This window comes from Haliotis rubra, unplaced genomic scaffold, assembly GCF_003918875.1.
Source record: "Haliotis rubra isolate DU_JTF1 unplaced genomic scaffold, ASM391887v1 Scf40, whole genome shotgun sequence".
NCBI lineage: Eukaryota > Metazoa > Mollusca > Gastropoda > Lepetellida > Haliotidae > Haliotis > Haliotis rubra.
Window position 1 is genome coordinate 349,545 of NW_025767080.1, and position 18,974 is coordinate 368,518.

Genomic DNA, 18,974 nt, shown 5'->3' on the forward strand with positions numbered 1-18,974 from the left:
ACACGTAACACACCAAGAGCAATGTGGAGTCGGACAACGTGGTACCTGGGATGCAACACGTAACACACCAAGACCAATGTGGAGTCGGACAACGTGGTACTTGGGACGCAACACGTAACACACCAAGAGCAATGTGGAGTCGGACAACGTGGTACCTGGGATGCAACACGTAACATACCAAGACCAATGTGGAGTCGGACAACGTGGTACTTGGGACGCAACACGTAACACACCAAGAACAATGTGGAGTCGGACAACGTGGTACCTGGGATGCAACACGTAACACACCAAGAGCAATGTGGAGTCGGACAACGTGGTACTTGGGATGCAACACGTAACACACCAAGAGCAATGTGGAGTCGGACAACGTGGTACCTGGGACGCAACACGTAACACACCAAGAGCAATTTGGAGTCGGACAACGTGGTAACAGGGATGCAACACGTAACACACCAAGAGCAATGTGGAGTCGGACAACGTGGTACGTGGGATGCAACACGTAACACACCAAGAGCAATGTGGAGTCGGACAACGTGGTACCTGGGATGCAACACGTAACATACCAAGACCAATGTGGAGTCGGACAACGTGGTACTTGGGACGCAACACGTAACACACCAAGAACAATGTGGAGTCGGACAACGTGGTACCTGGGATGCAACACGTAACACACCAAGAGCAATGTGGAGTCGGACAACGTGGTACTTGGGATGCAACACGTAACACACCAAGAGCAATGTGGAGTCGGACAACGTGGTACCTGGGATGCAACACGTAACACACCAAGACCAATGTGGAGTCGGACAACGTGGTACTTGGGACGCAACACGTAACACACCAAGAGCAATGTGGAGTCGGACAACGTGGTACCTGGGATGCAACACGTAACACACCAAGACCAATGTGGAGTCGGACAACGTGGTACTTGGGACGCAACACGTAACACACCAAGAACAATGTGGAGTCGGACAACGTGGTACCTGGGATGCAACACGTAACACACCAAGAGCAATGTGGAGTCGGACAACGTGGTACTTGGGATGCAACACGTAACACACCAAGAGCAATATGGAGTCGGACAACGTGGTACCTGGGATGCAACACGTAACACACCAAGAGCAATGTGGAGTCGGACAACGTGGTACCTGGGACGCAACACGTAACACACCAAGAGCAATTTGGAGTCGGACAACGTGGTAACAGGGATGCAACACGTAACACACCAAGAGCAATGTGGAGTCGGACAACGTGGTACTTGGGATGCAACACGTAACACACCAAGAGCAATGTGGAGTCGGACAACGTGGTACCTGGGATGCAACACGTAACACACCAAGACCAATGTGGAGTCGGACAACGTGGTACTTGGGACGCAACACGTAACACACCAAGAACAATGTGGAGTCGGACAACGTGGTACCTGGGATGCAACACGTAACACACCAAGAGCAATGTGGAGTCGGACAACGTGGTACTTGGGATGCAACACGTAACACACCAAGAGCAATGTGGAGTCGGACAACGTGGTACCTGGGATGCAACACGTAACACACCAAGACCAATGTGGAGTCGGACAACGTGGTACTTGGGACGCAACACGTAACACACCAAGAACAATGTGGAGTCGGACAACGTGGTACCTGGGATGCAACACGTAACACACCAAGAGCAATGTGGAGTCGGACAACGTGGTACTTGGGATGCAACACGTAACACACCAAGAGCAATGTGGAGTGGGACAACATGGTACCTGGGATGCAACACGTAACACACCAAGAGCAATGTGGAGTGGGACAACGTGGTACCTGGGATGCAACACGTAACACACCAAGAGCAATGTGGAGTCGGACAACGTGGTACCTGGGATGCAACACGTAACACACCAAGAGCAATGTGGAGTCGGACAACGTGGTACCTGGGATGCAACACGTAACATACCAAGAGCAATGTGGAGTCCAACAACGTGGCACTTGGGACGCAAGTGTGAAACCTATCAATCACATTTGTACCAAAAGAAAATTGAATAATATACATCATTTCCTTAGTTTCCTAGACAACAAGAGTCCCGGTTTGTTGGCATGGAGACGAGGCTGTATGTGTATTTCAAGGATCTTTGCCGCTTATATTTCCGAGGACTACTAGTATACATATTCTGGGTCGTGCCATGGATGGATCTCACGGTCGAAACCATAGGAATGGTGAAGACAGTTGTAAAACGAACGTGCCACACTATTATGTCTTTTAAGATGGTTCATGTTAAAGAATTGTTTGCGCCAACTGGCATGCTGTTGCACAGTCTCGTTAACCTCATCACATTAAGTGCATTCCATGTTTATATGTTTATGCAAAATCACACATTGACGAATACAAGCGGTAAGAGACTGGTCCTCAGCAGGAAATAAAAAGCCCTCTGTTTTACTTTTCAGGCCAGCTTACTTCATCCCAGACTCAGCGGGGCTGCTCTTCTTCACAACACATTGTACATAATTTCGGTACAGAGATCGTTACGAGAGCCGTCCATTGGGAACTGGGTTGTGTTGACTTTACATGCGACTCCGCTTGGTTGACTCTGATTTCTGTACCGTGAACTGTACTCAATCATCAATAAAATTGACATTGAGATTGTGACTCGTTTATGAAAACTGTCGAATGCCTTGTTTTCATCTTTTCATCTTATGCTTCAGAGGAAGATAATCAGACCAATAAATATGTGCAAAAGTGCACAATAGAGTTCTGTCATAAAGAGCCTCCATGTTAATTTCAACCACGCCCCATAGTTATAATTATAAATATATACGATTTGCGGAAGAACGAGGGTGGTGAGTTCTATTTTCTCACATCACTTTTTCTTGCTCTGTCTGTCACGATGTTTAAATTTGTCTGAACGGGATCAAGAATTTGATTTAGATGTTCTTCTTTTGCTGTCTTGTGGTGTGTTTTATTAATTTTTCCAAATCCATATGTGATGTGTAAGTTCCAGGATATATCTTTCCTCGTTACCGTTAAGCAGTTTGCAACGGTGTTTTCTGATGTTGTGTGTTATTGTTTTTTGGTTCTTTGTCTTTGGAAACAGTGTGAAGTTCACCCAGAGTTCGAGATGCAGCATACATGCAGCAGTTAACGCCATGCAAAGTCATCGCGAGTGAAAGAAATAATTACAATTATCAATTTGATTCTGTGGAAGTGACGTATCATATTTTATAGTTGGCCTCCGTTTCTCAATTGGCAAATCACAGATTTGAAGTAAGCTCACACTGGCATGTAGCACAAAAAAGTAGCATCAAAGTGCATATAGTCACTGCCCAGGGGTTTTAGTAGGGGTCGACGCACCAACCTCGCACCATGATCTACCCAACACTGAAAATAGCCCGCGATCTGATTGGCATATTGTTTCATATGGTGTTTGGCTATTCAGTATATTTTCATATGGTGTTTGGCTATTCAGTATATTTTCATATGGTATTTGGCTATTCAGTATATTTTCATATGGTGTTTGGCTCTTCAGTATATTTTCATATGGTGTTTGGCTATTCAGTATATTTTCGGGTATCTGACCCTATCCACAAAGTGTTCGAAAAACTACGCCATTCCACAAAGTGTTCGAAAAACTACGCCATTCCACAAAGTGTTCGAAAACTACGCCATTCCACAAAGTGTTCGAAAAACTACGCCATTCATAATCCCACGATAAAGTGTCGATTTAGGATAGGTCGTAAAGCTACGAAACATTTGTGGATCGGGACCCTGGTCTTTTGGGTATTTTAACACGAATGCGTGGACATTATGAAAAACAGTTCTACGTAGATGTTGTTTCAGGCAGTTTCTCAACTATATGTGCTGCTCCAAGTGTGTCCCAGTAATCGCAATAACGATACACAATGTCCTAAAGCCAGATGTAGCGCCTTGGGTGAGCATTATTCAAGTGAAGTTCATGTACGCATTTGATCAGTAAATACATACCTACAAAACATACTGGTACAGTAAAGGTAAAGGATTCTTGGGTAATTACATTTTGTGTTGTTATGTCATAGTTTACAAAATATACCTTGCATTCAAAGTGTTTACTTTTCATATTTTCTACAAAAGCACAGCACCTTCATCCCCATTGTTGTGCAATTTAACTAGACTTAAATCAACAACAGTTTTATTATTAGATTTTATGAATATGAAAAGATGTGAGATCGGAGGCATTATATGTTATATAAACCTTTTACCCATCGACTGGAGTTACAGGGATTGAAGAAGATACACGAACTCTTGGTATGAATATGTAGAGTGATTTTTTCATCATATAGAAAAGGATGTGCAAGACTAAAACATATTTCTACCATATCATGTGTATGGAAGGACGAATACCTTAACCACTAAAATACCCCTCCACCCAAGGAACACTGGAAATTATGCCGTTTTCAATAAAAAGTCTCACGAAATTCATACAAACATGTGGGTAATTGAACACAGATCTTTGGCATGAAGAATAAACACTTTAGGCAATAGGCTACCCCACTGCCCCTTAGCCTTTGGGCTTAACATGAAAGAAACCTAAGTTTCAAGTGCAGAAAACCATGGTGTATAAATTCATAATCACATCATCATCATCATCGTCATCATCGTCATCAAAATAACTTGAACGTGAAACACAGTTCCCGCATCAATGAATCCAATGCAAGAAGCCTGAGATGTCATTATATTCCACACTTTTGAGAAGCACTGCAATTCAGTCATTAAAGATTGACAGACTGGACATATGAAAGTACCGAGGCCTGTTAACATTTAAATGTACAAGGGTAATTATGTAGTTATATACAATACCTACATCTATTTCGAAACTACGTGATCAGAAAGCCATAATTATCACACATCAAAGATTGGATTCAGAAACCGAGCTATACATTTGGACATTGCCTCATTATCAGTCAATCAGTAAGCCAGACATGTGGCTCATTGAGCCTGGTGTTATCGTATCTAACTTCCCAGTTGTGTGGTCGGTCAGGGGAGCGTATACTGTGGACTGATGAGTGATGGTCGGAGCTGGTAGCCTCATCCTCTACATACCCTCTCTTATCTTCTTCATGTGGGCAAGGCCCATCTTACAGCCCAGTCTGAAAAATACATATTCAACTATGTATTTGGAAATTACTTCATCCTGATTGGTCAGTCAGAGGTTCCAAATTATGATAACTAGCTCTAATTGAAATGTTGATGTGACTACCATGGAAGATCATATCTATATAAGACAATTTGACAACATTCAAAGAATGTGTGGCAATACTGTCTGGCAGAAAACATGGTAGAAGTCTCAAGGACAACAGAGATATTACAATTAGGTACTTTTATGCATCAGTTGTGACATCATATCTTTTGCATTCCAATAAACAGTTGATGATGTATGGACTGAACTTGTCCTATCTCACTTCATGTCGGATTAATACACAGTTGCTGTAATTCAGGAGAAGTATACTGTGGCGCACCTTCTTGCAGTGAAAGAAACTGGGAGATGTATGTGAAGAGGTGAATGAAGGCTTGCAGAGGCAGAAACTGGGAGTTGTTTGTGGATAGGTGAATGGAGGCTCATCTTCTTGCAGTGGAAGAAACTGGGAGATGTTTGTGAAGAGGTGAATGGAGGTTCATCTTCTTGCAGAGGAAGAAACTGGGAGATGTATGTGAAGACGTGAATAGAGGCTCATCTTTTTGCAGTGGAAGAAAGAAACTGGGAGATGTATGTGGAGGAGGTAAATAGAGGCTCACCTTCTTGCAGTGGAAGAAACTGGGAGATGTATGTGAAGAGGTGAATGGAGGCTCACCTTCTTGCCGTGGAAGAAAGAAACAGGGAGATGTGTGTTGAGGAGGTAAATAGAGGCTCACCTTCTTGCAGTGGAAGAAACTGGGAGATGTTTGTGGAGAGGTGAATGGAGGCTCACCTTCTTGCAGAGGCAGAAACTGGGAGATGTTTGTGAAGAGGTGAATGGAGGCTCATTTTCTTGCAGTGGAAGAAGCTGGGAGATGTATGTGAAGAGGTGAATGGAGGCTCACCTTCTTGCAGTGGAAGAAAGAAACTGGGAGATGTATGTGGAGGAGGTGAATGGAGGCTCACCATCAAGAAGAGGAAGAAAGAAACTGGGAGATTAAGTGAAGGAGGTAAATGAAGGATACCTATTGAGAAGAGAGGAAGGAAAATACTGGTAGATATATGTGGAGGAAGTAAATGGAGACTCACCTTTTTGCCCAGGATGGAAAGTACTGGAACATGTAGGCGAAGGCCAGTACTGGGTGGAGGGCAATCCACACCTCATCCAGCTGATTGGCGATGGCGACTGCTGTGAGACCGGCACACCTGGACGTCGCCACCCTTTTCTCCCCAACTTTCATCTCAGTTCCCACGACCTGAGTAGAGAACACACATTTCGTATTATACTGTGGCGATGGGGTAGCCTAGTGGTTAAAGCATTCGCTGGTCGCGTCGAAGACATGTGTTCTATTCCCCACATGGCTACAATGTGTGAAGCCAATTTCTGGTGTCCCCCTCCGTGATATTGCTGGAATATTGCTAAAAGCGACATAAAACTAACTTTAATAAATCAACTCACTCCTATATTAATTATACTATGCCCCCGATTAGAAAATGCTTGTTTCGTGTTTCCAATAGACAGGTCCACAACAAACCAGGCGAGACAGTCTTTGCACTAAGATCACAAGTGGACCGTGAAGTGTTTACCAACTCACCTTTCCTTTCTCCTCAGTCATGGCAATAGCCAGCAGGTTGGAGAAGACAGGTCCACAACAAACCAGGCGAGACAGTCTTTGCACTAAGATCACAAGTGGACCGTGAAGTGTTTACCAACTCACCTTTCCTTTCTCCTCAGTCATGGCAATAGCCAGCAGGTTGGAGAAGACAGGTCCACAACAAACCAGGCGAGACAGTCTTTGCACTAAGATCACAAGTGGACCGTGAAGTGTTTACCAACTCACCTTTCCTTTCTCCTCAGTCATGGCAATAGCCAGCAGGTTGGAGAAGACAGGTCCACAACAAACCAGGCGAGACAGTCTTTGCACTAAGATCACAAGTGGACCGTGAAGTGTTTACCAACTCACCTTTCCTTTCTCCTCAGTCATGGCAATAGCCAGCAGGTTGGAGAAGACAGGTCCACAACAAACCAGGCGAGACAGTCTTTGCACTAAGATCACAAGTGGACCGTGAAGTGTTTACCAACTCACCTTTCCTTTCTCCTCAGTCATGGCAATAGCCAGCAGGTTGGAGAAGACAGGTCCACAACAAACCAGGCGAGACAGTCTTTGCACTAAGATCACAAGTGGACCGTGAAGTGTTTACCAACTCACCTTTCCTTTCTCCTCAGTCATGGCAATAGCCAGCAGGTTGGAGAAGACAGGTCCACAACAAACCAGGCGAGACAGTCTTTGTACTAAGATCACAAGTGGACCGTGAAGTGTTTACCAACTCACCTTTCCTTTCTCCTCAGTCATGGCAATAGCCAGTAGGTTGGAAAAGACAGGTCCAGGACAGACCATTGTCACGTTGATGTTGTTGGAATACTGCTCCACCCGCAGACAATCAAACCAGCCCTGTGTACAGAAATTACATTCCATTAATAATTCCATATACCAGTCTTGTGCACAGAAGTAACATCTCTTTTATAAAATCGCTCACACTAGTCATGTGCTGAAATAACATTTCATTATATATTTACTCAAATTAGCCCCGTGTAGAGCAATTACACCTTAGTAAGTTCTCTTTCAAATAGGTCAATTTTGTATACAATGCAGCACCAAAGCCCTCACGATGACAACATGTGCAAATGGTTTCTTGGTGTAAAGCCGAACACAAGTAATATTACGGTTTACGGAGAATTGGGTACATTTCCATTGTTTATACATTCCTCCATTAAGCTATAAAGTATTGGGTAAGATTACTGCATATGACATGCCACAGGTTTCCTAAGAAATGTTATGATATGATGACATTGTATGACGAAAATGGAAAAAGAAGTTGGGTGACTGATATTAGAGAGTTGTTGTACAACAGGTTATGGCTATGTGTTGTGAGATCACTATGTTCAGTCCCATGCAAATGTTATCATATTATTTACACAAAGAATGAAATATATTTTTTTCTCTCAACAAAATGTTTATATTATAATCAGAGGAAATCGGATACACGTTTTGAAGATTTGTTTAGCAAAAATCGCCGTAAAAGAGTTTCGTATAGCTCTCACTATACTTTTCGTTGCTCCTCCATGAATTATTTATTGAAACTGGCAGGTATACAGGTATACAAAGAGAAAACAGAATGTGTCAATTATGTAATATGAACACTGTTTAGGATGAATTACATTTCCTTCCAACCTATACCACTCTACGAACGAAATACCTAAAGCCATACTATTATAAGCATCCAAGTGTAAGAACATTAATTTCATTGTCAACAGATACTACCACATCACTATTACAGAATCTGGCAATGTACATCTATTTCGCTATGAGTTTAAGAAAAAGAATTGTTATAGAAAAGAATTTGTAACTGACTTCTAACTACTCATGTAAACTTTAAATGCACTATAGGACTGTGGTCTTACTGAATAAAGATTGACGGGAAAAACATAAGAAACATTTGACACAAACCAATCCATGCTGAGTCCCAGCATGCGGGGGAATGGTTGCCGACGACAAAACGTTTGAAAAGGAAAAAACGTTGAACAAAAACGTAACGTTACACTGACGCCTCATTGACTCGCTAAAACGCACCCTGCATGAATTGCACGTGCATCATGAAATTGTGTATCACCTGGAGCTGAAGCCAATGACTGTAGGCTTTAAAAAGCCACATCAATGGTACTCCACATGCATTGCTTTAAGCCACTACAGGCGAAAAGAGAATGAAAAGACTGACAGAAGCTCAACGACACAGCGCCATTGGCCGTTTACAAGGACTGACATCGCAGCATGAGGTGGCAAGGCACTTCAGCGTGTCCAGACAGACAATATCAAACCTATGGACCCGATACAACAATAATGGGAGTGTTAATGACAGACCCAGGTCAGGTCGAACTGGAGTTACCACCGCCGCCCGGGATCGCTACTTCCGGTTGAGACATTTTCGTTCAAAAACCACGGCCGCATCATCTACAACAATCCAAATCCCTGGACTGCGCCGAATCTCCGACCAGACAGTGAGCAATTGGCTATGGGAAGCCAGACCAGTTCAACGTCACGTCGTTCCCTTCATGAACGTCAACGGTTGATCTTTGGAGCATGACAATGCTCGACCACACGTTGCACGTGTTTGACAGGACTTCCTCCAGCAAAACAATGTTCAGGTGTTACCTTGGCGTTCTCGATCACCAGGTTTGTCCCCCATTGAACATCTAAAGGATACACTTGATCGACGCTTGCGCCAGTAATCCGCCACCTCAGACACCCCAAGAACTGCACACAGCACTTGAGCAAGAGCATCAAAACATTCCTCAAGACAGCATTTGGCATCTCCTTCTTCTATGAGTCACCGCTGCCAAGTTGTTATCGATGCTGATGGTGGTCACACCAGATACTGACATTTTACTCTGACCAAGTGGCTTTAATAACAACCTGTGGTTTTACCAAACACTTTCTGGATTATCATATTTTGGAAATTTGTAAAGTGATGATTTTACTGTAACTGAGCAATGCTTGATTCAGTTATATGCACTTAGTAAGTAAACTCAAAAACAGCATGTATAGTTGCTTTTGTTTTTTGTTTTTTGTTGTTGTTTTTGTCAGAGTATATTTACTCAAATTAGCCCCGTGTAGAGCAATTATATCTTAGTAAGTTCTCTTTCAAACAGGTCAATTTTGTATACAATGAAGCACCAAGGCCCTCACGATGACAACATTTCAATAACTAGTCTGCCAAGGTTATTTAGTTCTTATTCATGCGCCGTTGCCTTTAGGTTATTAGCCTATATGATTCTTCATAAAAAAGTTCTCTGTGTGCTGGGGTGGGTTGCTAGCGGGGTGCTACCCACGGGTGACTGAACATCTCTTTCCAAACAGTTCCAGGGCCGCGGTGTACGCAACAGTAACACTCTACAGCTACAATCACTTAGGGATTATTATTACACGTGGTAATGACGGGGTTTGCAGTATTCATGAAGACATGACTAGTGACTTGGGCACCAACATTGGTAACAACTGTGCAGGGAAGAGGGATCAAGGTATAGTGTATGTGTTCGGGAAGTGCAATGCAAGAATATGAGTACAGTCCTCCGACCCCTTTCAAGTTGAATAAATGACTAGTCCCGTACACCATTTATACCACAGATGAAAGATATTAATTTCTTCAGTGGTGATCTTTTGTTATTTCATTAGTATTTGCTACTTGTATAAAACCACGAAACACTATGACTTGCCTGTATCGCATGTTTAGAGCCTGTGTACGATCCTAACAACGGAGCTCCTGCAAATAAACAATGGATCTGTTACAGTTTCTGTGACTCAGACAGTGTAAGGGACAAAATATACCTGATCATCAATTATACATATATGCGGTGGTGATGCATAGGGATGATAGAGTTACGTCCCCTGATTGAGATTAGTTAACTGATCAAGCAATACCTTCTGCGTTTGAGTTTCTGAAACTATACCTACTAGTGGACTACTTTCATAGACAATGGACAAGTGTTGTACTGACTCACTGCATGGTGTCTCTGAACTGCTGTCTACAGTTGTTTGTGTAATCCATTAAAAAACACCCTGCGAAGTTATTAGTGTTGACTTACCTATCTATAATTGACTTCCATATTTCTGTTCACTAGACAGATGTACTAAGAGGACACCGTGGCGCCAAATATTTTACAGTCAAATTCTTAAACTAATTAAACTTCGTAAAACTAATGTTTAAAAATCAATTCCCCATATACTATGCACATAAAGAAACTGTGCACACAGAAAATTCCTTCAGAATTGGAATACAATACAGAAAAGATGAAATGATGGAGACACTTTATAAGCTGAAGTATCGAGCCACAACAACATGTCAAAAGAACATGAACAATATCCGTAACGATGACGCCAGAAGTTAAAAATTGAGTTGGGGGCCACACGTCAAAGTCACAAAGTCAATAACGGGTATGACCATCATTCGCGTGAAGCACAGCAGTGCATTGATCGACGCAAAGAGGCTACCAAATGAGCATTGAAGGCATTGGGAATGGTTTGAGATGTAGTCACTGCCGTGTCTGAGATGAATCACCCGAATCCATATGTCCTGTCTTGGCGTCGTTACTCGGGGACGCCCAGAACGTGGGTGGTCGGCGACGTCATTAATTACTGTTTCCATAACGCCTGACCAATGCAGATAACGTGTTACGATGGCATTGGAAATGTGCTGCCACCTGTTCTTGGCTCATGCCTGCTCGAACCATTCCAATGGTTTCGTGACGTTGAGCAGATCTGCATGTGACTTCTCATGTGAATTTGTGAACGTTTGAATGACCAAAGATCAAGCTTTCGACAGTGACAGTTTCACATGTTGTGTGCAGCTGCATGGGCTGCACGTGCAGTAACACTTTGCAAGTCCATAGGCCACCATCAATGACGTCACGTTGCCTGGCACCTGCATGAGCGTTTGATTGTCTCCAATACGTGCTATGTTCACGCCTTAATTTATGTATAAAGACGCTGTCTGCCTATCTTTATATTTTCTGTGTGCACAGTTTCTTTATGTGGTCAGTATATTCCATGCCGTTTGACTGGCTTACGAAGAAACATATTTCTGCTTTTATGTTTCCATTAACTAAAACAAATTAGGCCAAGCCCACTAACACACTTCCGTTTCCTGATTGTTCGATAACCAAACGTCAGTGCTGCGTTATTGTTTGTGACATATTATTACTGACTTTGTACTTTCATCTTTAGACGTTTGTGTGTTACAGCTTGAATTAACTCTCAATAAAGTTATGATAACACCTCATTCATATGAATAGTTTTCAATGTGTTTTAGCACTAGTTACGTTTGAGGCGTAATATAATGATGTGAATTGTGTAAAAAAAAGATATACACTTCCAATGTATCTGTAACAGCTTCTATGATTCAGACATTGTCAGAAACTAAATATATCTATAACCTGCAAAGACAAAAGGTTATGACGCATAGGACCGGGGCTGCTGATACAGATTATTGTTTGTACATGAAAGTATTGATGTAACACTTTTGAGTGTCATATATCCTCACTGCAGCCCTGAAATCCACACCTCAAATAATGACACAAACATTGCAGGCAGTCCATCTGACAGATGATCGGTACCAGAAGGATACACCTAATTACAACAACCGTTAAAAAATAGAATAAGGAATCCAGGGCAATGGCATAGACTATCTGGAACCCTATAAACTGAAGGCATATTGTGCAATACCTAATGATACTTTACGAACAGAAGACTTAATTAGAACAAGGATTACATTCAATCCACATGACTCCAAAAGTCAGGATAGACAAAATAGAGAATAACATACAAAACAATGAATACACAATCAAACATTGATTGGTGAAAATAAATATATACATAGTATTTTATAAACTAAAAGTCTGGGATGGAATTGTCAGCATTGGACGAACTGCTGGACAAACTGCTGGTATTGACTCGCGAGGCCACGACCTCAACGACATCTGGATTGTCAACTGAATTTTATAATACAACTAATGTATATTAATACTTAAACTGAACAAAACAGTTGTTTTGCATATATTCAGATATGTCTGAACACATTTATAAAGTTAAGTTCAGAACAGTTTGTACAGATGCTACAATTTTGAACAAAGATACTTTGTAAAAAAACCATGAAAACATTTGGTGAAACGTAGCAGGAAAAATTAATAATTTATACAAATTGGAGATTGCATAAATGGAGTCATGTTACCTTCAGAAAGCAGGAAAGTGCATCCGAGAGGATATAATTTTAAAACGTTCATGGGAGCATGCCCCCGGACCCCCCTAGATCCTAGGCCGCTTCACGGCCTCGAACGTAGATAGTACCCCCATTGAGAAAAGTTGACTATGGCCCTGGTTATATCCCGGGACAGAGATAAGAGTTACGTCCCTTACATTAGAGCTTCAGGACTGTGTGTCAATGATTCAGGTGAAACATTCTATTCACCCCATACACACTATAGTCTGTTTGCAGTGAAAACGTACCGATGAATTTCAATTTAAAGAAAAAAGTAAATCGAATAAAGTGGAATTATGATTGCGAATCCTCTTAATTTTACCTTGCCATTTCAACATTAAATTTCAGAATTTTATTCAACTTAGGATAAAAGTTGTTTAACAAACGATCATAGTTTCACATCGCTATCGCTATTATTGGTTTGTGTTACAAAGGGGTATGCACATCAAATGATACACCGAGAAGAAGTAGAGTTGGTCAAAGTTAACGCTCATCACGAACCGCAAGTGCATTTGTTTCACTGTTCCAACTTCTGGCCTAACCTCTTTGTAATATACTAGGCACATAAAGAAACTGTGCATACAAAAATTTAAAATCTAAATTGATCAAACCTGTGTAGACAAATAAGGATTAAACTCAGAGATTTGTGACATGTATCAAACATGCATGCACGTGCCACGTCCCGTGACGTCAGTGGGTTCGTCCTTGAGACGTGCAATACGTTGTTGCACGTGCATTCCGGGAAAGAAAAACAGAGCAAATGAATGCCACACAATACTGTCACTTTGGAAAGCTCAACCCCTGCCCTTGCGATCGTTCAAAAAATTAAACGGCTATTGAAACGCATAGCATGCCAAGGCTCACGTCTGCACAACGTCATGAGGCCATTGGGATGGTCCGTGGGGGAATGTCTCAACGACAAGTGGCTGCACATTTCCACTGCCACCGGAACACCAGTTCTGCACTGGTGAGGCGCTACCAGAACAGCCAGAACATCGATCGGCCACGTTCTGGACGTCCACGTGTAACAACGCCAAGACAGGACATATGGATAAGAGGACCCATCTTCGCCACAGGTTTCGGACTGCAGTGATGACTGCCCGAACCATCCCAGGACTTCGCCGTATCCACCCTAACACAGTTCGACAACATTTACGTCATCACGGGATCAGACCACAACGTCCCGCCATACGGCCTATCCTGACACAACGTCATCGACAAGCTCGCCGAATGTGGTGCCGAAATCATGTCCGCAGACCCTTGTTTTGGTGGAGAAATGTTGTTTTTACAGATAAGTCCAGGTTTAACATTTCCCATAGTGATAGACGCGTGGGAGAACGTTATGCACAGGCCTGTGTCTTGGAGAGGAATTGCTTTGGTGGTGGTTCCGTGATGATTCGGGGTGGAATAACAGCACGCAAAAGAACTCCTTTGGTGATTGTTCAGGGCAACTTAACTGGTGTGGCCTACAGGGATCAGATTCTTCGACCTGTGGCAATTCCTTTTCTGCAACGTCATGGCCCTGGGTTAACACTCCAACAGGACAATGCCCGCCCTCATAAGGCAAGGGTTGCTATGGATTTCTTGAAACACCACAACGTTGACTTACTGCCTTGGCCTGCAAATTCACCGGATCTCTCCCCGATAGAGCATGTTTGGGACGAGTTGGATCGACGTCTACGCCGTCTTCCTCATCCGCCAGATAACGTCCTTGACCTTGCAACAGAACTTGAGAGAATCTGGCGGGACATCCCACAAGCATTCCTTGCACGTTTGATAAGCTCTATGCGTCGTCGATGCACTGCTGTTTTCAATGCCGATGGTGGACATACCCGTTATTGAGCTTGTGACATGGTCGTTTGACCCCTGTCCCGCTTGTGGACTCGTGTCGTCATTGTGATTGACTTTTCAATTGAAATTCTCCCGACTTGTTATGGTCTCATGATCCCTCCATTAAAGTTTATATGTACCTTTGACATCGTTATCGTACTTATCAACTGGGATAATATTTTGACAATGTGGCTAGTATACAAACCAATAATAGCGATTTCAATGTATGATCGTTTGTTAAACAACGTTTATCCCAAGATGAATAAAATTCTGAGATTTAAATGTTCAATAGGCAAGGTAAAATTGTGACGATTCGCAATATTAATTTCACTTTTTTTTATTTACTTTTTTGTTTAAAGTGAAATTCATCGGTACGTTTTCACTGCAAACATACTATAACCGAGTTACTTTAAGCAACAGTGAAAGCCAAATATGTAAGTTAACTCAAGGCTATCGCCATAAAATGAATCTAATAAACCTCCAAAAACACAAGAAATCTGAGCATGGTTCTCCGTCAACATACCCATTTTGCCAGCAACACTACTCATGACCACAATGTGACCGTCTCTCCGAGCTATCATGTCGGGAAGGACAGCTTTAGTCAGTGATAAGGGTCCCAGGACATTGGTTTCCAGCATCTCACGATCAACGTCAACGGATGTTTTCACCCATTCAGCTCTCTGTGAGCGGCCAGCGTTGTTCACCAGAATGTCTATCTGAAGAGTAAATTTTACATCCTTAGCTGTCTATCAGTCACACAAGTTTCTTAACGTCGCACCATCTTTTCATTATTCAGTCTTTCAAGAAAGTTACATGTTCTGCCATAGTATCATAACTACTTTTAACTTTCATCAAGTTTAATCAATAATCACAAATGCCTTTAATTACCAGCAGACCGGCCATGGCAAACTTGAAGACCCCCCTTCGCTTTTCTTTCCTGGAAGCTATGAGCACATGTAACCTGTACAGAGAGGCACTGATCCTAACAATAAACCTTCCTAAATCCAACAATTACCCAAGTATCATGCCTGTACATGTTAAAGTGCTTCAACTTCAACTTTTCCTGTACCAAGAGAATTCCCTAAGTTGAAAAATCTGTTGCAAGATATCCTCTAATCATGATAATGTCTACAGATGACCCAACAGATGACTCAATATTTTGTACTCAACATTCAAAGATGACATTGCAAGTGGCAGAAACTGATACGATTTAGACTATGTTTCAACAAAAAACATGAACAGTGAGTTTGACCATTGCACAAATTCCTTTTAAAAGGATTATTCATATATGCATGAACAATTTAAGAGAAAGTGAAACGACACATATTTTCGTTAGGACCGTTACCCTTGACCTGTTCGTGACAAGTGTGAACAAAGAATTCCCAAGGACTATTTTAAAGCAATCCATGGATGATAAATGTTTTCATCATAAATGTGGAAAAATCAGCTGCAGCATGGAGGTGGCGGTCAAAACCAACAAAACCTTAAAAGCGGCCTGTAAGAAACGACCTTTCGGTACCGGATTTCTTAAGGCCTAGATAAACTATTATTTTGTCTTGAAATATTAGAGACTGACAACAGTAGCTGTGCACACAGAAATGGGCACATGGGACCAAGGAAGTACCTGTTTAAAATGCTGGAGGACTTTCTTGACAGCATCTGCATGCTCATGTTGCTTCACCATGTCCAATGGCACCACCATGATGTCATTGTCTTGAAGCGGGCCACATGCTGCAGAGAAAACACACGCTTAGATACACAGTCCATTAGGGCAGGAACACACGTCGTTAGGACAGAAACACACATTCAAAAGGAAGGAACACATGCATCACCATGAACACACATCACACAATCAGTAGAACACGAACACATATCGGTGTGACCACACATCCGTAGGACAGAACCACACATAAATAGGAAGGAACACACATCAGTAGGTCCGAACCTCAAACAGTGGATTGAATGTATCGCTGAAAACGTCCAAGGCCACTAGGTCTTCTTGATTAGTTCTAAGGCTCCTGTGATGTAAAGAGACATCACTGACTAGTTCCAAGGCTACGGGACGTACAGAGACAACACTGACTAGTTCCAAGGCTACTGGATGTACTGAGACACCACTGACTAGTTGCAAGGCTACTGGGACGTACTCAGACATCACTGACTAGTTCCAAGGCTACTGCGACTTACTGAGACATCACTGACTAGTTCTAAGGATACTAGGACGTACTGTGACATCACTGACTGGTTCCAAGGCTACTTCGACGTACTGAGACATCACTGACTAGTTCCAAGGCTACTGGACGTACTGAGATATCACTGACTAGTTCCAAGGCTACTGCACGTACTCAGACATTGCTTCTTTACTCTGTTCAACTCCTCTTCTCGACGGGCAGACAGCACCAGACGACATCCAACAGATGCCAGCTCGTAAACGAGGGACTCCCCAATACCGCTGGAGGCCCCAGTCACCCACACCACTTTACCTCTCAGGCATTCTGGTGTAGGAATAAAACATTTCAGAACATCAACGAAGAAATAGTACATCTTTGATATTGTCCGACATGCAATTTGTAAAATATCACAAACAGTGAGACCTATTTCCTAGAACCAAGCCACAGAGATATCATGATGCACTTTAGAACTGGTACCCAGTTGAGACACATCATGCCGACCAGTCCTTGTTTTGTCCCCTTTACGTCACCAACCAGGCACCGTAACATCAAGTCCCATCTTTTGATATATTTTGGTATGATACATCCATTGGATCGAACCACTGAGTTTCCCCTCTTCAGGCAGACACAGCATCCACTGGAAGATGGAGGTGAACGGAAAGAATTGTAAAGCAATATTGTTTTCTGTAAAATGGGTATGGTTCGTGTATTTCATTGATTATGTAAGCAAAACATTACAACGCAAGAACACGTATTTTCTTGGTCAAGACCATTATTTCTATTGATTACACTTCCACCAGACTGATTATTTTCTGTTTTCTAATAACCAACAACTAAAAATCAGGATTGTTTTCCCACAACCTAAGATGGTGCCCAGTCTGATGTACTGCTTCAAGAGGTTGTGCTTCTTTGATTTCCAGAACATAGTTTTTAATGGTTACTCCATAACTCATTTTCAACGTTGTTTTTTATCCCCCTGTAACCTGCTGATTTGGTTAAAAAACGTAATAAAGAAAAAAATGATCTTACTTTGAAAACATATATAATGACAATAAATTATGTTTAAGTGCATTATTATATTCCTCCGGTCCGCACGGGACTGTTGCATCTTAATGCATAGATCCAGCCAATAATTTCAAACATTCAACACATACTTGCAGATTTTCCAAATTTTGATGCCCATTGTAGCACCAGGTCACAGTCCGCGGTGATCAGTCGAAGTAGTTGTATGACACAAAGGACGACAACACAAGCAATGCACAGGAACACAACATCTACCATTGTGATCTGCAACACAGTGGAATCGTGCATCTACTAAAATAGGCTTGTCATTAAAACTTCATACACAGTTACTTGTGATACAAACTCTACTCCTCGACGAAACTAATTCTCAAAGAATCAAAAGTATGTTTAACAATAACAATAACCAAGTATTCATTTCTGTGAACAAAATACTTGTTAAGTATGTTACTTACTAGTTGTTTAACGACTTCCCAAAACTTTCTCTTCTGACAAGTGAAGGAGCTATCGTTTCGACTTCACTCAGTCAACACCCTGGTGCTCTCATATTCGGACAGCCTGGGGAAATGCTGAGTCATCACTGAGTCGGGTGTAATTTATATGCGCGTCAGAGACGGGGCCCGGTTTATCTTATCACTGGCTCTCCCGTGGAACTTCTTCACAGTTTCAGTAGAAAACAATACTTGCTTAACATAACATTATAATGGTTTAAAATGCACTTGTATAATTTAAAAGAAGTTTACACGAACTCGTCAGCGAGACGGGAAAATAGACCATGACGATTTCATGACAACACAGAGGGTGTCAGCTTTGTGCTTTAAACACAGATATCGAAAACGGTTTATTCATTATTACTAAATTCTAGCTCGAGATTTCATAAATCGTTCCGTCAATGTCAATCAACGATGTAGTAACGAAAACGCTACCGGTGTACATATTGCATGCTATAAGCCTAGACATTTAAGTTACAGACATGTCTCTGTAGCATCAATAAACACATCATGACAGCACGTGTA

At 42.1% G+C, this 18,974-nt stretch overlaps 1 protein-coding gene across 1 annotated transcript; it reads right to left on the reverse strand.

The window, feature by feature from the left end:
- Positions 1-4,046: 4,046 nt before the first annotated feature.
- LOC124287378 (dehydrogenase/reductase SDR family member 7-like) lies at positions 4,047-18,219 on the reverse strand. Its single transcript, XM_046723902.1, has 8 exons — positions 18,093-18,219; positions 17,113-17,262; positions 16,392-16,498; positions 15,291-15,483; positions 10,401-10,447; positions 7,462-7,581; positions 6,218-6,384; positions 4,047-5,102 (listed from the first exon to the last, which is right to left on the reverse strand). The coding sequence occupies exons 1-8, from the start codon at positions 18,217-18,219 to the stop codon at positions 5,048-5,050; spliced, it is 966 nt and encodes a 321-aa protein (XP_046579858.1). The 3' UTR covers positions 4,047-5,047.
- Positions 18,220-18,974: the final 755 nt, after the last annotated feature.

Excerpts from the sequence above, each read along its gene's own strand:
- LOC124287378 (XM_046723902.1), bottom strand. The coding sequence starts at position 18,219 with ATGGTAGATGTTGTGTTCCTGTGCATTGCTTGTGTTGTCGTCCTTTGT. Across the intron at positions 10,448-15,290 it reads TAGTGTTGCTGGCAAAATGG|GAGCTCCGTTGTTAGGATCG; the intron begins GTATGTTGACGG and ends GTTTATTTGCAG. Across the intron at positions 7,582-10,400 it reads GCTCTAAACATGCGATACAG|GGCTGGTTTGATTGTCTGCG; the intron begins GCAAGTCATAGT and ends TTCTGTACACAG.